At 34.6% G+C, this 20,758-nt stretch overlaps 1 protein-coding gene across 1 annotated transcript in view; it reads left to right on the plus strand.

Moving 5' to 3' along the window:
* Positions 1–913: 913 nt before the first annotated feature.
* The window catches only part of LOC129233249 (carbohydrate sulfotransferase 11-like), a 41,541-nt gene continuing 21,696 nt past the window's right edge, over positions 914–20,758 (plus strand). Inside the window, 2 exon segments of the mRNA XM_054867301.1 lie at positions 914–1,125; positions 5,422–5,459. Of these exon segments, the coding sequence (XP_054723276.1) occupies positions 1,035–1,125; positions 5,422–5,459 (129 nt within the window). The 5' untranslated portion in view covers positions 914–1,034.

Genomic DNA, 20,758 nt, shown 5'->3' on the forward strand with positions numbered 1-20,758 from the left:
ATATAAGAACAAAAATCACAACACTTTTAGCATTTTCTTCGTTACCACATGCGTTTGTTTTAGTTTTTAATAACGTTATCCAATTTTGTTAATCCAGAGTTTTCTTGTTTACGCTTCCACCATTTAATACTTTTTTGAAAGAAATAATGAAAACTAACATTATTTTGAGGAGCTCGAGAATACTACTAAGGGACGAATTAATTTCTGTAGCTGAAAGCAAACTAAGACACATCGATTGCTTTAATAAATACTCAGAACAAACTGCCTGTGTTTACGTCAACAGACACACATGGAACGCAACGTGGCAATGTTTTAGTTTCATTTGCAGTTTTGTAAATCACCGCAAGGTAGCGTATTCGAGCGCTGGAGTTTCGAATGAGTTGTACGCATCTTTCGTGCGATCATATAACTTCTTTTTTTGAGTGCGATTAGTCCGTTTCATATACTGCTGATGAATCAATAATTCATTATTATTTCAAATTTAGATTACAGATTTATCTATTCGTAAGTTGCCATTCACATTCGCAACCCTAGAACTCGAATACGCTACCTTGCGGAGATTAACAATACTAAAGAAAAAGGTAAAACATTCCATTCCACGTGTTTTCTTTGGGGCAAATTACAGGCATCAGACAGTTTGTGAAGTAATGTATATTCAGAAGAATAGAAAAGAAAGACTTCCCACAAACACGATGAAAAATTACTGTCATTCACTAAGCGTCAAAGCAAGTTATAAGTTGCGGCGTGTGTTTGTTTTACCTTTTTCGCCCGCCATTAGACAGTGGCTGCAGCGCCCCAAAAGATTATTGGAGTTGCGAATTTGTTCTCCTCTATAAAAATGATGTCCTCCATCGATTGTTGTGTAAACGAGTGTGCCTTACGAAGACGAAGTGAAATGAAGTGACAACTTAACCATATATGTTTTGTTTTCATTTAGGGATGTGAAATTGATTTTGTTTTTCATGTCTGATTATAACCATGTGTGAAAACGAGCCATTTCTAGTTTTATGATGAACAGCTTACCATGATTAAAAATGCTTCCAATTACACGCTACCGAATTTATGTATGTTTGTTTTTAGCTGTTGTATTAGCACCCTTTTACATTGCTCTCTTGCGATTTCAAGGTAAAGTGTAAAATTTACTTATTACTTTCAAGCTTATAAATGGAATGATTATAGAAAAAATCAAGCTTTTTCTCGTTTGTTCTGAAACTTTTTTACTAATCCTGATCACTTGATCATAGAAATTGAACAATTTGAACATAATTCTTTTGATGCTTTTGGGCAGTTCCATGATAAGGTAGGTCAAGCAGATGATTAAATTTTCAAAATTGAAATATGTAAACAAATGAGGTGTCATTTTAAAGGTAAAGAGTCGTATATTTTGAAATGCCTGTTTAAAATTTGATCACTTCAGTTATAAATAAGTTACAGCAGGTTAAACCAAGTTCAACATCTTGAGTATTTTCAAGCCATATTTGGAGACTCGAGAAGAAATTCTGTTTTTTCCAAAACATTCATGCTAATATTATGAATTGAGATGAATAACCATTTAAAGATACATAGTGTTGCTGGTGATGCTCCAAAAATACGTAAAAATATAATTCATTTAGATTTGTAAAAGAATTCCTCTGGGGTACATTAAGTGTTTTACGTCCGACACCAAAATGGGCAGTTAATTATGCTGAGCCAATAATTTCAAAGCTACATACATGTATTTTTGGGTACAAAGTAAGAATTTCAATCTCTTTGATGTAACCTATTTTCATTTTGTAACAAGTGAATATTTTTTACTAAAATCTAGGTGTCGGACGTAAAGAAAATTTTACATCCGACACTGTTACATTCCTTTAAATAGCATATGTTTTCAACTGTGTTTCTCCTTTTTTTGCCTTTAATTTTAAAGTTGAAGTGAAACATACATAAAAAGCAGCTTAGTGAATTTATTGTATATACATTCAGGGTTGATAGGGGTAAGTAGGACCCCTTTTGAGAAAAGGTGTGTTGAATAAACGTAATACAGTTGATTAAGATCAATTTTGACAAATTTGCCAAAACTATAAGTGTAAAAAGAAATTAGAAACACTATAAATGACGGCGTCTATGTAAAGTTCGCTAAGGAAGAATCATTATCAACATTCAACCTATATAAATCTTGATGGTTTTCTTTCATGTAAGTTTCACAAATAACTAATCACCAGCTTTTGTAGCTGAACTATCCAGGGTTGGCAAAAACCCGGGTTTTTTTAAAAAAGCCCATGGACCCAGGGTTTTTTGGGTTTTTTTAAATAAAACCCAAAAAAAACCCAACTAAAGTTGGGTTTTTTAAAAGAAATGTGGGTTTTTTTGTCTTTTTTTAGGGAAAATGTGGGGCACTCGTAGCATATTGTAGCATAAGTATATGGACAAAGTGCAAAAATTATCTTCGGGTAAAAAGCTGGAAAACTAGTTAAAATTCAGAGTTTTCTGAAGAAAAGTATAAAAGACGAAAAAACCCAAGAATGTTAAAGTTTCAGATTTTTTTAATTTTCATTATTACCAACAGTTAAGGCAAAGTTACTTATCGAGTGATAAAATCTATTGTTCGTTTTTAATTACTACATTTTTTTTTTTTTTTTGCATTTTACTTTATAGTATTTCATTTTGTTATGCAAAACTACTGTAGAACCTCAATTAGTTTAAATCCCTTTTTACTGAATTCCAGCTTAATCAAGACATTTCTTTGAATTTTATGTTGCCTGTTTTTATCTTTCTGTGTACAGGGTAAGAAATATTAAATTTTTTTGTAAAATAATGAAAATACTGTACCTGTTCTGTTTTCTGTAGACCGTTTGAAAAATCTGTTTATTTCCAAAAAAATTACCTTGTGTTTATTCGAGATTTGTGACGTGTTGGTTAGCCGAAAATAATTTACATGAAAGCCTTTTAACTAGATTAATTTCCTCTGTACAATGTACAAATATTGAGAAAATCAGATGTGACAGGACTTGGTCAAGATAATTTGAGTTATTTATTGACCAGTTAAAGAAAAAAGTTAAATACATTTATTTAAAATCTTTGAAGTATATTTTAAATGCCGTTAAGAGTTAAGAAATACTAGTAAAGCTCAAAATTCATTTTTTATGTTCATTGTCTGTGGTGAAGAACAAATAAAAAAGAAGTTTAAATTGTGAAAGTATTTAAATTAATTATTTTTTTAAAAACTTCTCACAAAATTTTGAAAAACCCAAAAGTGGGCTAAATAATGGGTTTTTTTAAATGGGTTTTTTCAAAAAAACCCATTGGGTCCAACCCAATTGGGTCCAATTCGGCCAACCCTGGAACTATCAATTCCTACTAAGTCATCATAGTTGTATTGTATTTCAGTAATACAAATATTTCATCAAAGTTGCTTTTGATTTTCAAATCCTCACTGTTAGCGGGGGGGGGGGGGGGGGGGAATACTTACCCCATAGTGTGGGGACATCTTATAGCAAAATTTTACTTGGTAAGTGGAGCCCCTCCTCTAAAAGTTTTTAGTAATATTTTACTCAAAAATTCTGACTGCAGTTATGCACTTTAAGTTAAACTGTACATGAATGTTTAATGATCATAAAAAATAAATGCTAACCGGGAAACACTTCATTGAAAAATGCTGCTTAAACTCGCCAAAAAATATCGTTCAGATTTTTTTTTTTTTTTTTTTTGACTAAGTTCTCTGACCTAGAAAAAAAATTCCACTTAACCCAAATATATGCAAAACTAATCACTATGATGAACTATGACATGATCAATGTAAAAAAGTATAAAAACCATATGGATATTTCAGTTTTTGGGGGGTGACCCACTTACCCCAATGTCCCACTTCCCCCAATCAACCCTACTTTTGAATTTACTTGGTAAATTTTGTTTCAGTATATGTAACCCATAATTTACATATTTATAACAGTAATCATTGTTATGTATTTACATTTAAGAGCAATAGTTTACATCCAATATGAACAATTTACTTCCGACACCGAAAATTTACGTCCAACACCAAGCTAAAAATATTTTTTTAAATAATTTTATTCCTTATATTATCATTTGAAAACTGTAATATATGCTTCAATCATAAGTGTACTTTAGAATTATGCTGTTTTTAAAATTAAAAAGTAAGCCAATTCAAGACTTTCAATCATTTTTAAGTGAACCATCAATTTCACTATTTGTGTGTTTACGTCTGACACCAAGTCTTTAAATTTTTTTAATTTATACTTTAGGAATCTTTTGAAAAACTAACATGATTTTTTTATTCAGTGGGATGTAGTAAGTATCTTGTAAATAAATTTGATCATTTTGGAACAGTTTATATTTGGCAAATGGAATTAAAACTGAGAAATTTTTCTTCATTTTTAACGTCCGACACCATGGAATTGCCCTTTTCGGAAATATTTCCGTTAAAAAGATGCACAACTGATGACTAGAATTTTGTGCAAAACTTGTGTTAAAAATTTTTACTTGTTTGTAAATTATTTACACGTTCTTTCTTCTTCATGTTCATTGCAAAGTTTTTAGGAATATATATATTTTTTTCTCTTGAACAAAACTAAAAAATAGATTCTAATTCAGTCTCACATTCAGTAAATTTCTATATTGCTGAATAGTATTATGATGCACTCTTAATGTTTCAACATTTTCCAACTTTCTATTCATTGAAATTGCACAATAGGAAGTTGTTCTTTTTTAAGACTGAATTTAGAGCGGGCCTGCACTAGGGATTTCAAAATCCTAGCCAACTAATTGGTCAGATTTTAAAAGACTTAGCCAAGTTGTAAAAGCCAAAGACTTAATTTTAATAGGTTTTTAATGTGAATTTGTATATTATTATTTTTTTTTTTTAAATAGGAAACAAAGTTATAATTTGAAAAAATATAGGTGCAGGTACAATGCAAGTGCCTATATATTTTGAGTATCCTACAGCATACTCTTAAGTTAAAATTTCATATCTTTAAAATTGATGATTCACAAAATTTCATTAGTAAAACCAGCTTTTTCGTCACTTTTACACTCAATCGATTTGTCTAAAAGCAAAACATAGTAAAAAATCTCCTGCTTTCTATATGATTCCTAACAGGCCTGGATTACTATAGGGCTCTAGGCTGTAAAGATGTTTGTTTTGAAAACATACGATGACATTTTTCAGCATATTTTGTTGGATGGCTTACTGTAGTATTTATTAAATGTTTTGTTTCATTTAGTTTTTTCTATATTGGAGTTGCAGACTCAAGAAGATGATCTTCACATTTTTCTTAATTCCGTTTCAGTAAACCTATGTTATCATTTGATAGGTATCCATACAATTTGAAACCTACTTTGAACAGTATCTTATTTATAAGTGATTTTTTAATACACATTGATAAATGAAGTTATGAGTTTAATTTCAGTTAACTCTTGTTACAGGTGAATTGAGTACTAACCTGGAAGAAACAAGAGAAGCTGTAAGTTTCACTATATTATTGCTTTTTTAACAATGAAATTATGTACTTATGTTCAGGTACTTATGTTCAGAAATTATATTTAAAAGTAGTTCTATTTTCTTTCTTTCTTTTTTTTGTATAGATATTTTTATTTCATATTCAAAATGCCAAACATTATAAAATAAATCCAATAGTATCTTTTTTTCCCCTGCCATCTTTCATCTCATACTTAAAAAGTTAAGTTTTTGTTTTATTTTTTAAATTTATCTTTTTTATAGAATGATCACTGTTATGATCTTACTGTCATCATATATTTCACTCTTCAAAAACTAATTTAACTCTAAAAAATGTTGAGCTGTATTTTCCACGTCTTGAAAAAAAACTTTAGCAATATCTCCGATTGTAAGCAATTGATGCAGTTTTAATTTTGTGCGAAATTTGTTCACTACTGATTATGGTTAGCATGTTTTTGCCAAAGATGAAAAAACTAGTAAAAACCGTTAGGAGAAACACCCTTTTGTTGAAATGACAAAAATAGTTAGCTTTATTTACAGGGATGTTGTTGAATTTTTACTTTAAAGTCAGGGATGAGAGTGGTCAGAGAGTAAAAAGGAGGAAATCTAAAAAAATTTCATAAAAGGGATGATATCTAAAAAAAAAAAAAAATCTTGAAAGGGATGATATCCAAAACTGCATCAAAATAGAAACTGGAAGCCATGATATTCAAAAATTCAACAAAAAAAAAAAAGGCTAATTTACCAGCTTTAAAGGTAATACGTATTCAGTTAAGCATAAGTAATAATTTTGTACAATTTGCTGCATTGCACCATTTTTTGCAAGAGTATTTAATCCTAAATAAATCTAAATTTTGTAAAAGAGGCAGCAATTTCTAACCCCTGAGTCCTTGAACAAAGGGTTGGGAGAGTCAGAGATCAATCTTGGCTGCATCACACAGTAGTGTCAACTTTTTATATATTTTAAAGAAAAATAATTTTTTTTTCATTAAAAACATATGAGTTTATACTTTTAAACGAGTGAGAACATAGATTTTAAAATTAGGTCTGTTTGTAAAAAGTAAAAATTTACAACAGAGAGAAAAATCTAAAATTTCTTTATGTGGTAGAACATACTTTTCATAGTAAAAATTGAAAATAAATAAATATATATATGCATATAAACAATTGGTCATCTTTTTCCTTGCCATTGGAACCCAAAATTTGTTTTTAAAACTTCCTAATACGATTTTTGAATCAAAAGAACAACTTGCAACTGCCTCATGAAATCACAAAACTTTCAACAGGCTGTAAACCGTTTGAGATTCACAATAAATATTTTTTACTTTCTTAAATACACAAAAAAAGTAACCATGCTAAGTTTCAATAACATTCGAGGCTGTGGGTGTTAAGCCACATTTTTTGATTAACTTTTGCATTTTTTCTAAAATAAATTAAAGTAATAAAAATATTATTGAAAATGATGAATAAAATAAGCAGATATGAGGTAGCATATAGTAAAAAACCGCTCAACATTAAAAATAATTGAAATACTTGCAGGATGCAAAAAGATTGAAATCTCAAATGAGGCATGCAACTTTCGGCGCAGCACGTGTCTGACGTCGTTGGCATGATTCCAAAACATACGTTTTTGGCAGATATCGCGGAGGATTAAGATTCGAAGGGAGAAAATAGAAAGATTAAGAAATCGGAGACCGAAAATTTTAAAAAATCGTTTTTTTTTTTTCCGATTTTCGAGAAAAATACGGCTTGAAAGAGGCAAAAAAAGGGGGAAAAGGAGGAAAGGTTTAAAAAGCCAACAGAAAAAGCTGGAATTCCGGCAAAAGCCAGAAAAATCTCATCCCTTTAAAGTACTTTTTTAACTTAGAGTATTATTCAGTGCAACATTGAAATACAAATCTAAATGTTAAGTTTGTACTCTCCTAGTAAAGTGTATTGTGGTCGATTTCATAGGCATATGCAAAATTTTAAGGGGGGGGGGGGAGGGCTCAGATATTTTTCCCATGGTTTAGAAGGATATTAACCTCATGGAAACCGATTTCAGTACTGATTAGAGTTATTAAACTTTGACATTTTTAATAACTTAATTAATTCATTAATGGCTGGAGAAGAAATGTTTTTACATTTTTCAAAGAAAAAAGTACTAAAAGCTGGGAAGTTCTAATTTCTAGCCCCCACTTATCCCCCCTCCTCCCTTACTATGGGCACCCATGGTGAATTCATGAATGTAGAAGAATAAAGGAAAGAGTAAATAACAAATTAAGGGGAGTGCCAAGGGATCCATGAGCCTTCCCAAAATAAATTTAAAACTACTCATTGTGACAAGTTTTTGAATATTTTCTGTGCTAAAATTGGAAAGTTCTCATAATATTTGTCTTTGGTCCCTCCCAAAAAAAAAAAATTCCTATCTACGAGCCTGGTAAATAACTACAACATATACCACTGACTTAGGTAAAAAAAATTTAAATGCAAAGCTACACTCATAACTAGGGGTGTACTGAAGGGGGATTAGGGGTCAACCCCCAGAACTCTTTTATTTAACAGTAGTAATAGTGCAGTTGCCAGTAGTAATAGTACAGTTAACTCTCAATAACTCAAATTCCCAAGTGACTGGCTAAAACCTTTGAGTTATTGGAAGTTCTCACAGTTTTCCCAAGTTTTGGACCCAATAAAAATTTTAAGGTAAAGGATTATATGAGTTATCGCAAATTGACTGTATTTTATATACATGTAAGAACTGTTCTGACCCCCGCATTAAAGATGGATTCTAGTCGCCTTGGTGGTTGTAACTTAGAACAAATTCATATCTTTCAATTAGTTTTTAACAGACAGGCAATACAGATTTAAAAAATTGAAGAGAAACAAGCTATAGTTAATGTATACTATTATGAAAAAACAACTTATATATACACTGATCGACACTGAAAATGCAACACCAAGAAGAAGTGGTCAGAAAGTGATAAAATTTGGAAAAAAAGACAGAGATAGCAAGGAGTAGGGTCAGGTGGGGTAAAATGGGTATAAAATAGCCTACTTTTGGATTTTGACTCTTATATTTTTGTCAAAATATTTTGTTTCTAATTTTTTTTTTGTTTTATGTATACATTACATATGTTGAGAGTAGAATTAAATGATTTTCACACATAATTTGATACAAATTTATTTTTGAGAGGAATGTTTATGACTATATGTTTTACTATACCCATTTTACCCCACGTAGGTGAAAATGGGTAGCCTGTGGGGTAAAATGGGTATTGAAGTCTAAGAAGTGATAAAAAAGCATACTGTTACAAATCCTGTAAATAGTAATTATTGTAGTAACGTAACCTGTAAATAGTTTCCCGTAATGAATATACAACCCCTTTTTCATATGGCTAAAGTATACGACCCCTATTTCCTTTTTGTTCATTGATAAAATTTGATAACGGTCTACTACTTTACAGAAGCGTGTGGAATATTTGAGAAATTTCTTTTCGGTGTCTATATAAGCCGTTAGCGATGGATAAACAGTGGAGTTTCGATTGATATTTCGAACTGAGAGCATTTTTGCTCTGTTTATTGCGAGGCATTTCGCTGTGTTGTTTTCGTATTTGTAAGTAAATACGTGTGTAAACGTTGAGTTTACGGTGTTGTGTGATAATTGCTTAATTGCTGATGAATAATTTAGCAGTTGTTGACGATCTTTCCTGTACATAGTGTAAATAAATTTCCTGTGCTTTTATCAAGAACTGTGTCTTCATTTCAAGAAAGTGGAAGTCGCACCGAATCCGTTACAATTTGGCGCCCAACGTGGGGCTTCTTCTGGACTTTCTTGGAGTAAGTGTGACTTTGGACATTTTTTTTTCCATAAAGACTGTTTGAATTTATAGACTTAGTTTTTATGGTGATTACTCGCGCAATGAATGACCAATTAAAACAACTTCTGGAAGCAATTAATGCTGTGAAAAATGAATTGGCGACTAACCAAGAACAGTTAAATAGTGATTTAACTGCTAAAATTACTACAAGTCAAGATGAAATAAAAAGTGACCTAACGTCGATGAAAACCATGATGGAGAATCAACTAACCGCCATGGGAGATAAAGTTGATGCTCTGGAAGAAAAATTTGATACTGTGGAAGAGCGTATCGCCAATGTGGAAAATAAGTTGGAAGAAGAAGACAAGAAATTTACTTCATTTAAGGAAGAAATAATTAAAGACATGGAACGGAGATTGGCGACCGCGGAAAGCAGTTCTGTACAGTTTGGCGCTCCCACATCTGTTGCTCGACCGTCCATTAAACTGGCCACATTTGATGGGAAAAGTTCGTGGCAGGTATACAAGACCCAATTCATGATAGTGGCGGAAGCGAACGGATGGGACTCTGCTACCAAGGCCTGCCATCTTGCAGCATCCCTGAGAGGTGACGCACGGGCATTCTTCAGACCCTTCCGGACAGCCAGCGCCTGGATTTCGTCGCCCTCACATCTGCGTTGGAGCTTCGCTTCGGTGAGAAGTGCCAGAAAGATTTCAGCCGACTCCAGTTGAAGTCCCGCTTCCAGAAAACCGGGGAAACCCTGCAAGAGCTAGCAGCGGACGTCGAGAGACTGTCTCATCTTGCTTTTTACGACTGTCCTGCGGATGTTCGAGACAACCTGGCACTCAACTACTACATCGACGGGGTTCGAGATCCGGAAATCCAGAAAGCTCTACGGATGGCGGATGTCAAAGACCTGAATTCTGCTGTTGTGTATGCGATGAAGTTGGAGGCCGCCCAGCAAGCAACCCGTGTTTATCGCCATCCCATCCGAACTCTGGAAGCTGATGAGTCTGATTCCAGGTCGTCCCACCTCACTGAACTCGAGAGACAACTCGGTGACTTGGCAAGACATCTGAGCAGCATAACAGCCCAAAAGAAACAAGAGCAGAAGTGCTGGAAATGCGGTAGTGAAGGACACCTGCGAAGGAATTGTCCGGCTCGCCAAGCTACGCGAGGGAAGGAAATCACCACCACCAGAGCTCTGCAGATTTCCTCTTCTAGCAGTGGCAGTGATGGACTTTTCATTTACGCCCCATGTAAATGGGAATCCTTGCAAACTGATTGTCGACACTGGAGCCAATGTGACAATCGTTAGGACAGATGTGGCTCGTGAATTCGGATTGAAACTGCTGTGGACATCGCCACGTGTAAGTCTCCAGACTGTGACAGGTGACAAAATCGAGATTGACGGTAAAGTGGACTTGAAAATAGTGTTTGGGAATGCCACCTACCATCATACGGCATTCGTCGCTAATATCACGGACCCCTTCATTCTCGGATTGGACTTTTTGAAGAAATATGACTTTACTCTCGACTTCAAGACTAATGAGCTGCACTCGATGAGAGAAGACATAGCCGTTTTCCCCGCAGAAAGTGATGTAAAATCCGCTCATCAAATAATAGCCCAAACAGATTTATCGATTCCCTCAAGGTCAGAATCATTAATACCTGGCTCCCTTGAAGAAAGCAATAGTTTTCGATTTGGACTCATTGAATTCCCTGAGTCATTCCACGTCAAATCAACACAATTTGGAGCAATTTTAGGACGCACCGTCACAGATCTGGATGAAACTTGGTACATCAAGAGATTTAACCTAGTTATGAATGAAAACGCTAAAAAAAAAAATTTCTTTCTCCTCATTTAGCAGTTATTAATTATTGATTATTCAAATTTTTGTTAAAAAATGCTACACTTTGAGACTGTTAATCCTTGTTTTCTCAGAAACTATAAAAGATACAAGCCTGATATTGGTCTTGTTTTAAAGCTCTTTTAATCTGCTTCAATTTGATATGCAACTTAATAAAATTCAAAATTTTTTAATTTAAAATTAAATTTAAATAAATTTTAAAATTTAAATTTTTCAAAAACGGACAATTTTAAAATTTTGAAAAAAATCACAAAATTACTTTGTGTTATCCTCTCACATCTCACCAAGTTTCATATTGGGATCTTAATGGGATCAGTTGATACAGGGAGGACAAGTTTCAAATATCTGCTAAAATATGGGTTATTGTGCTGAATAGTTATTATTTTATGTGCAAAAAAATAAATAAATAAATAAATATGCTTCATACATGTTCACTTTTTTATGCAGAACTGTCTACTAGAAATGAAGTTTTTCTTAGTACAATTTGTTCCTGAAAAATAACTCATTAATAAAAATATTAATCATCTAAATCTCATTTTATTGAGAAAAATAAATTAAAAAGAAATAAAATTTTAAAAAAGGAAAGGAAGAAAGGGGAAAAAAAGAAAATATTTTCTCTGGGGATGTGAACTTAAAATAATCCACTACAAATTCAGATCTGAAACAGTAAGCTACCTTTTTCACCCCCTTTGCTAACAAAATGAAACAGACTGGGGGTGGCTATTGAGAATGAGATCCAATGGTTCGTTCTGCCTCACTACTTTTTTCTCCACCTGTCACTGGTTTGGGATTGACCAATTTGTCAACATGTTTCATGTTTTTGCTTGTGGAGTTCAGTCAGCAGTACCATAAAATCTCAAAAGCACCCCCCCCCCCCCCTTTGTTTCAAAACATAACTTACTAATTCCAAAAAAAGGGGGGAGGGAGGTTATAATCAAATTTTGTTTTTTTAAAATTTGCCAAAATAATTGTTTGTAGCAATATTAATTTTAGAGTACACAAAATAAATAAGTAAATAATAATTACTATTAATATTAAAGAAAAGGGAGAAATGAATTAATAAAAGCCTGTCATAATTTTATGGCATGGGGGCGACAATATTTTTTTGAAAGAATGGATTTTGCACCTTAAGTTACCAAAACCCCTTCCAAAAATAATCAAAAGCAGTACACTCACATGAACTTCTTTTGTAACACATATGAACTGAACAAAAAGAAAAGTGCCCTTGCATCAAAAGGCGTCTAGACTTTTGGAAGGAATAAAACTGAAACTATTTTTTTTTTTTTTTTTTTTGCAAGATCCTTTTTTTTTGTTTTTTTGTTTAAGTCATAGCGTTTTCTTTTCTTCTTGTTGTCTTTTTTTAGAAAAGAAAACCAGCACATGAAGAGGGAAACTAAACCTCTAGAAATGCTTGCCAAATAGAGCATAAAATGTTCATTTTTATTTATTTATTTGGGGGGGGGGTGAAGGGATGAAGATGATCTGAAAATTTTTAGGAGAGCGGAGGGGGAGGGTATATTTGGGATTGCAAAATGATCCTTCCACAAAAAAATGGGGGGGGGGGGATAGAGGGATTCTTTCTGGTGTCTGTGGTCGGACATTATTTGTGAAGTAAATCCCATCACGCCAACAGGGAGGACATATACTCTACCAGCTGAAGAAAAGAACAATATTGTAAATATTTTGCAGCTTAGAGAGTAAAAATTAAAAAAAAAAAAAAAAGAGTTAGTGTGAGTTTTATTTATTTTTTTCCATTATTATTTTAATTTCATTCAATTTTAAAGTAGGTGTAAGACATTAGAAGGTTTTACATTACTATTAGCAGTTCATTTATAGTTTCCTGTGCTAATTTAATGACTTAGAATAATATTTGAGTAATCCATCAGAAAGGTATTTTGTCCAAAATGCAGAAACTTTGATATATGTAAAACTTGTCCTCCCTGTATCATCTGATCCCATTAAGATCCCATTATGAAACTTGGTAATATGCTAAAAGATAACACAAAGTAATTTTGTGAATTTTTTCAGAATTTTAAAATTGTCCATTTTTAAGAAATTAATATTTTAAAATTTAATTTAATTAAATTTTAAAATTATTATTTTTTGATTTTATCAAGTTGCACATCAAATTAAAGCACATTAAAAGAACTTCAAAACAAGACCAATTTCAAGCTTGTATCTGTTATAGTTTCTGAGAAAATGAGATTTAACCGTCTCAAAGTGTAGCATTTTTTGATGAAAATTTGAATAATTAATATTTAATAACTTTTGAATGAGGTGAAAGAAAATTTTTTTTTTTTGGCATTTTCATTCATAACTGGGCTAAATCTCTTCATGTACCAAGTTTCATCCAGTTCTGTGACGGTCCGTCCTAAACCGTGTGATGATCTGACACGGAATGACCCCCCTAACCTAAGCAATAACCTAAAAGGAGTGCCGGTAGCATCTACACTTGTGGACCTTTCTAAGGATGTAATTCCTGTAAGAGTCGCCAACGTGAGTGAAAGGCCAAGGAATATCCGGAAAGGTGAAGTGTTAGCAACTTGTACTCCCGTAAACTGCATCATTAGAAGAATCAATTCACACGAGACTGTGTCTTCTGAGTCCTTGACATCGAAGTTAATTGGGAGTGCACCCTTATCGAAAGATCAAAGAACTGCTGCGGAACAATTGGTGGATGACTTCAAGCATCTGTTTTCATCTACATCGGAGGATGTTGGCCGTACGAATTTAACACAGCATAGGATCTACACTGGAGAACACCCCCCTATTAAACAGCATCCAAGACGACTACCGTTCGCCAAGAAGGAAGAGGTTGAGACCCTCCTGAAAGAGATGAAGGAGAATGATGTAATCGAACCGTCATCCAGTCCTTGGGCCTCTCCCATCGTCTTGGTCCGAAAGAAAGATGGCTCCACCAGATTTTGTGTCGATTACCGACGGCTGAATGAAATCACCAAGAAAGACAGCTACCCTCTTCCACGGATAGACGACACCTTGGACACTCTTTCCGGACACAAGTGGTTTTCGACCCTGGACTTGAAGAGCGGCTACTGGCAGGTTGAAATACACCCTGATGACCGAGAGAAGACAGCTTTTACAACTGTACAAGGCTTGTGGCAGTTTAAAGTGATGCCCTTCGGCCTCTGCAATGCACCAGCTACGTTCGAGCGTCTTATGGAGACAGTGTTAAGAGGACTTTAATACGAATCCTGTCTGGTCTATTTAGACGATATCATCATCGTGGGACGCAGTTTCGAAGAACATCTGGCAAATCTTAGGAAGGTGCTGCAAAAGCTTAAGGAAGCCAATCTGAAGTTAAGCCCATCCAAATGTAATTTGTTCTGCCGGGAAGTGAACTACCTTGGTCACATCATCTCTTCTGAAGGTGTACAAACCGATCCAGAAAAGGTATCCACGGTCAAGAGTTGGAGTCGTCCCGAAAACATCCATCAGCTGCGAAGTTTCCTGGGGCTCTGCACGTACTACAGGAAGTTTGTGAAGGGTTTTTCCAACATTGCACGACCTTTGCATAAGCTGACGGAGAGCAAGCAAAAGTTTGAATGGTCCAAAGAATGCGAAGATGCATTTCTACGACTGAAGGAGGCTTTAACATCAACGCCTATCCTCGCCTATCCTCAGCCTGAAAAATCCTTCATCCTAGACACTGATGCGAGCCACGAGGGCATCGGAGCTGTTTTATCCCAAGAAATTGACGGAAATGAACATGTCATCGCTTACTGGAGCAAATGCTTATCAAAGTCGGAGCGAAATTACTGCGTCACCAGAAAGGAGTTACTGGCCATAGTGAAAGCTATAGAACACTTCCATCATTACCTCTACGGCCGAAAATTTCTGCTTCGGACAGATCATGCCTCATTAACTTGGCTTTTGAACTTCAAAAATCCGGAAGGTCAGATAGCCAGATGGATACAGCGGCTCCAGGAATATGACATGGAGATCAAGCATCGAAAAGGGTTATCTCACGGTAATGCTGACGCTTTATCAAGGAGACCCTGTCCTGAGAACTGCCACTATTGTTCCCGAATCGAGAAACAGTATGGAACGACTAGCCCTACCGCCTATCAGGTGACAGTGACTCCAATATTATCAGAACCTGATCCATGGAGTGACGACCAAGTTCGAAAAGATCAACTTGAAGACCCCGACATAAAACCAATTTTGGAGTTCATGGAAAGTGACAGTCGGCGACCTAGCTGGCAGGACGTTTCCATCTTCAGTCCTGCAACAAAAAGATACTGGGCTTTATGGAACTCGCTCCATTTACGGAACGGCGTGCTACACCGAAAATGGGAATCTGACGACGGCAAAACATCTAGGTGGCAGTTACTACTTCCCCGATCAAGGATTTCAGATGTTCTGAAAGAAATACATAGTAGTGCGACTGGAGGACATTTTGGTGTCTTGAAAACCCTCAATAAAGTTCGGGAGCGCTTTTTCTGGAGTAAGGCGAAGGATGACGTGGAGAAGTGGTGCCATTCTTGTGACGCCTGTGCTGCTCGTAAAGGACCGAAAAAAAGAAGCAGAGGGAAGCTACATCTGTACAACGTTGGAGCTCCTTTCGAACGAATTGGGATCGACATCCTGGGTCCTCTACCAAGAACTGCTGATGGGAACAAATACATTCTTGTTTCCATCGACTATTTCACCAAATGGCCCGAAGCGTATCCCATTCCAGATCAAGAAGCTACCACCGTAGCAGAGACTCTAGTCCAACATTGGATCTCGAGATACGGAACACCTTTGCAGATTCATTCCGATCAAGGGAGGAATTTCATCTCTGCTGTGTTTAAGGGCCTATGTCAAATTTTCGGAATTGAGAAAAGTAGGACAACACCAGTACACCCACAATCGGACGGCATGGTGGAGAGATTTAACCGTACAATCCTGAACAATCTCTCACTTATGGTATCCAGAAATCAACAGGATTGGGACAAGAAGCTACCTTTGTTCCTGCTGGCCTACCGCAGTGCTGTCCACGAGACTACCGGATATGCCCCATCTCAGATGCTCTTCGGACGAGAGCTTCGGCTACCTTGTGATCTCGTCTTCGGTCGTCCTCCGGATTCGCCTGCATCGCCTGAGGAGTACATCCAGGATCTCCAGGCCCGGTTGGAAGACGTTCATAACTTCGCACGAGAGCGAATCAACATCGCGGCGGAGTAGATGAAGACCCGATACGACACAAGGTCTACTGGACATGAATTCAACGAAGGCGACAAGGTTTGGTTATGGAATCCCATCCGACGGAAAGGTCTGTTACCCAAATTGCAGTCGCATTGGGATGGATCCTACAAAGTCCTTAACCGACTAAATGACGTCGTAGTGAGGATCCAAAAATCACCTAATGCAAAACCTAGGGTTGTACATTATGATCGGTTAGCCCCATACTATGGCCATAGTTCATGAGTATTACGTAAACAACCATGGTTGATAACATAAAAGTTGTAGATAATTAATTTTTGCTTTTAATGTTTAGTAATATTTCTTGTTATTATTGTGTTTCCTATGCATTATTGGTTATTATTTAATGTGTGTATTTGTGAACATGTGATAGAAGTTTGGCACCCTTTCTGGGGATTGTACTTGTACTGCCCGGGACGTGCAGTCCTTAGGAAGGGGGCAATGTTACAAATCCTGTAAATAGTAATTATTGTAGTAACGTAACCTGTAAATAGTTTCCCGTAATGTATATACAACCCCTTTTTCATATGGCTAAAGTATACGACCCCTATTTCCTTTTTGTTCATTGATAAAATTTGATAACGGTCTACTACTTTACAGAAGCGTGTGGAATATTTGAGAAATTTCTTTTCGGTGTCTATATAAGCCGTTAGCGATGGATAAACAGTGGAGTTTCGATTGATATTTCGAACTGAGAGCATTTTTGCTCTGTTTATTGCGAGGCATTTCGCTGTGTTGTTTTCGTATTTGTAAGTAAATACTTGTGTAAACGTTGAGTTTATGGTGTTGTGTGATAATTGCTTAATTGCTGATGAATAATTTAGCAGTTGTTGACGATCTTTCCTGTACATAGTGTAAATAAATTTCCTGTGCTTTTATCAAGAACTGTGTCTTCATTTCAAGAAAGTGGAAGTCGCACCGAATCCGTTACAATACTATTTGTTCAATGCAGTGTGATAATATAGACTTAAGAGTCAGTTTACAGTTTTATTTTAAAAAATTAGTGCAACCAGTAAATTTGACAAAATATTAATGAGGTTTCTTTCAATGCATGATATCCATACTTGTCATTCTTTTAAAAAAGTAATGGCCTCTATTGTTAAATTGTGACTCATTAATTATTTTTATTATTTGATGTTTTTCAATGAAATCCATGTCGTCTACATCAGGAAAAATTAAAAAAAATCCCCAATCTCAAATTTTTTAAAAAATATTTTATTTCATAATATTTCCATCAACAGCCATATATTTGCCAATAAATTCTTTCTTGCTTGTTTCCTCTAAGTATAATATTTATACCCAGGCACCTGTGGTTAAACTTTGCTTCATAAGCATATTTTTAGCAGTTTCTATTCCTGATACTTCCTCTGAATGGAAACTTTCTTTTTCTACTATTTTTTATTTTCTTGTTTTTTAATTCATTTTTTTTTTCACTTTCAATTCTTAGCCTTTCTGAAACATCTTTGTCAATACTTCCTGTATTTGCCAGCATACATTTAAGTTGTTTTAAATAACTCATGCAGGTAGTTGTCAAATCTGAAGCACTTGTTGAAATTGCTGACAATATTGTACTTTTCAAATCTTTATCCACTATAATATTAAAATCTGTTCGCGTCTGTCTGTCTGAAGAGCTATCTTCTCGAGAACCACTGCAAATCGAGAGTCAAACAAGTACCGATCAATTCGAAATTTTCCAAAGAAAACAATAGGATCAATCTCGTAATTGTGCGATTTTAATTAGCGGAAATATTAATTAAAACGTTAATTAACATAACGTTATTCAGGAATTTTTATTTCTTTCCTGTTGCCATTTTGCATATGCGTGAGCAAGTAAAATTCTAATAATTGTTTTAAAAGAGATTTTTTTTGGCTGCTGTTCAAATCTTAAAACAACGTTTCCATCTAGAATTTCATTTTAAATTAATTTAAAATTGGTTGCCCTATTCGGACATAGCCTTTATTTTATCGTCTGTCCATTTTTTATTTTTTACATTCAACGTTCGTAACTGTTTTCAGCATATGAAAGTTGTTTATTTCGCTATGTTTATTGACTGTAGTGTAAGTTTATCATTCACCGGCCTCATATTTTGGTACACTTAGGATGTGCAACTAATTATGCTTATTTTGTTGGACTTTTTCCTGTCACATGGGTGAGTTTTCGAATTGTAATAACTCTCGTTTTCCTTCCTGTTTCTATTTTTAAAATACAGTTTATATCGTTAAAAGAACATGTTAAATTAAGATTGTTTGGATTTCTTTGTGAAACAGAGTTAAACAAAAAAGATTGTTTTTAAGGATTTTAACTAAAGCTAAATTGGAATCTGATGACTTGGTATTAAATTAATGCTTATTGGTAGTTATTTAGTCTTGGTGCTTTAGTTTCGTGTAATCAACCAAAAAGTATGTGTCATTCTATGTAAAAAGGTGATAGTAATTGCACATAAATAGTTCAGATATAGTCTATCAGATGTAATTCATTTTAACGTGAGCACAGATTATAGTTGATAATAGGGCTCGACCGATGGCTTTTTTTGGCCGATGGGCCGATGCCGATTGTTGGCCGATTGTTCAAAGATGGCCGATGGCCGATGGCCGATTGTTTTCCTCCAAATGGCCGATTGCCGATGGCCGATGGCCGATGCCGTTGGCCGATGGCAAAAAAAAAAAAAAAATCAAACAGAAATAAATTGATAATATTGTCATGGATTTAAAGGATCATTGATTCATTTCACTTTACTTCCTTTCTACAAATAAAGAATTGTAATCACAAAAAAAAAAAAAAAAAAATCAGATTTCGACCTAAATTTCTATTTTACTATCACCAAATTTATACTTCACAAGTTTTTTCGGCACATCGGTACATACATATGTCCTAAGAATATATAGATAACCAAATATCCATTTTGAACGCCTCCTCAGTTAATTAGCGCAAATTCTCTTGTGATATCTTCATGCGAGTAAACTTGCATCACTCAAAAACGTTATGAAATAGTAAATTGAAAACTCATACGTACGTAGTATGATCTAAAAGTTCGAGGTCAAGTTGTATAAAACCTTACCCTGAATAGTTCACACTACCGAAGCATATATCTATCTACAAAATAGTTACCTTGAACGATTATGCACTTCTGCCAACGTTCGTATAGCTTTTAGAAGCACAAATGGAAAACATTTTTCACTTGCGTCACTCAAAAACGTTATGAAATAGTAAATTGAAAACTCATACGTACGTAGTATGATCTAAAAGTTCGAGGTCAAGTTGTATAAAACCTTACCCTGAATAGTTCACACTACCGAAGCATATATCTATCTAAAAAATAGTTACCTTGAACGATTATGCACTTCTGCCAACGTTCGTATAGCTTTTAGAAGCACTCCTGGAAAACATTTTTCACAAATCCCTGTAAGGCCTCTTGCGCTGCTGCTTTAACTTCATCGTGGGGAAGAAGGCGACTTTCATGTTGAGGATTCACGGTTCAATTGGTCAATACTCTGATATGACAAACAAATAACATAACGTTTCGTCGGACTTAGCTCCGTGTGACTTTTACCTATTCCCAGCAAAAAAACATTTGCATAGACGCCGCTTTTTTCCGTCAGGAGAAGATGAAGCTGCATCATAGAAGGTAGCGAAAAATGACTTCCAGGAGTGTTTCCAAAAGTTATATGAACACTGGCAGAAGTACATAGTCCCTTAAGGCGATCTTTTGAAGGTGGATGTGCTTCGGTAATGTGAACTATTCTGGGTAAGATTTTATACAGCTTGTCCCCGAACTTTTGCATCGTACTACGTACAATCTGTATAGGGTGTAATTATGCTTCTCCTTTTTTGACTGCTGTATGATGAAAGGGAAAGAACAATAGCCAAAAAAAAGAAGGAAGAAAAACAAAGAGACTGTTTAATTACCAATTGATTTGTTTTTTTTTTTTTTTAATTGAGCATATAACTAAGATTTCAGTAATGTTGTAATAATGTATGGATTTAGGTACACTAAACATAGTTAAAAAAAATTAAATTACGTTGTTTAATCATTCAAAAAAAAAAAAAAAGAATGAAACTATGAAACCGTCAACAAATTACGCAATTAAAGTGGAAAGATTGCACGTAGACATTTTTCAGTCATCAAATTAAACAAAAAAGGTAACAGATAAATTCAGGGGTCTGTCCAGGATTTTTCACAGGGTCCGTTTTTTGTGAAAAATCAAATAATTTTGTGAAAAATGAATTAATTTTGTGAAAAATCAAAAAATTTCGCAAAAAAAAAAGTGTTAAAACGAAATTTTAGAATTTAGAGATGGCACAAACTGCATCAATTAAACTTAGAGCTGAGTGTTTTAATCTTCTATGACGAGAAAATCATTCTGGATTTTTTTTCTGATATTTGGCGGGGGGGGGGGGGGCATCGCTCATTCAAGTATCAATATTTATTTAC

This window comes from Uloborus diversus, unplaced genomic scaffold (genome assembly GCF_026930045.1).
Source record: "Uloborus diversus isolate 005 unplaced genomic scaffold, Udiv.v.3.1 scaffold_288, whole genome shotgun sequence".
Classification (NCBI taxonomy): domain Eukaryota; kingdom Metazoa; phylum Arthropoda; class Arachnida; order Araneae; family Uloboridae; genus Uloborus; species Uloborus diversus.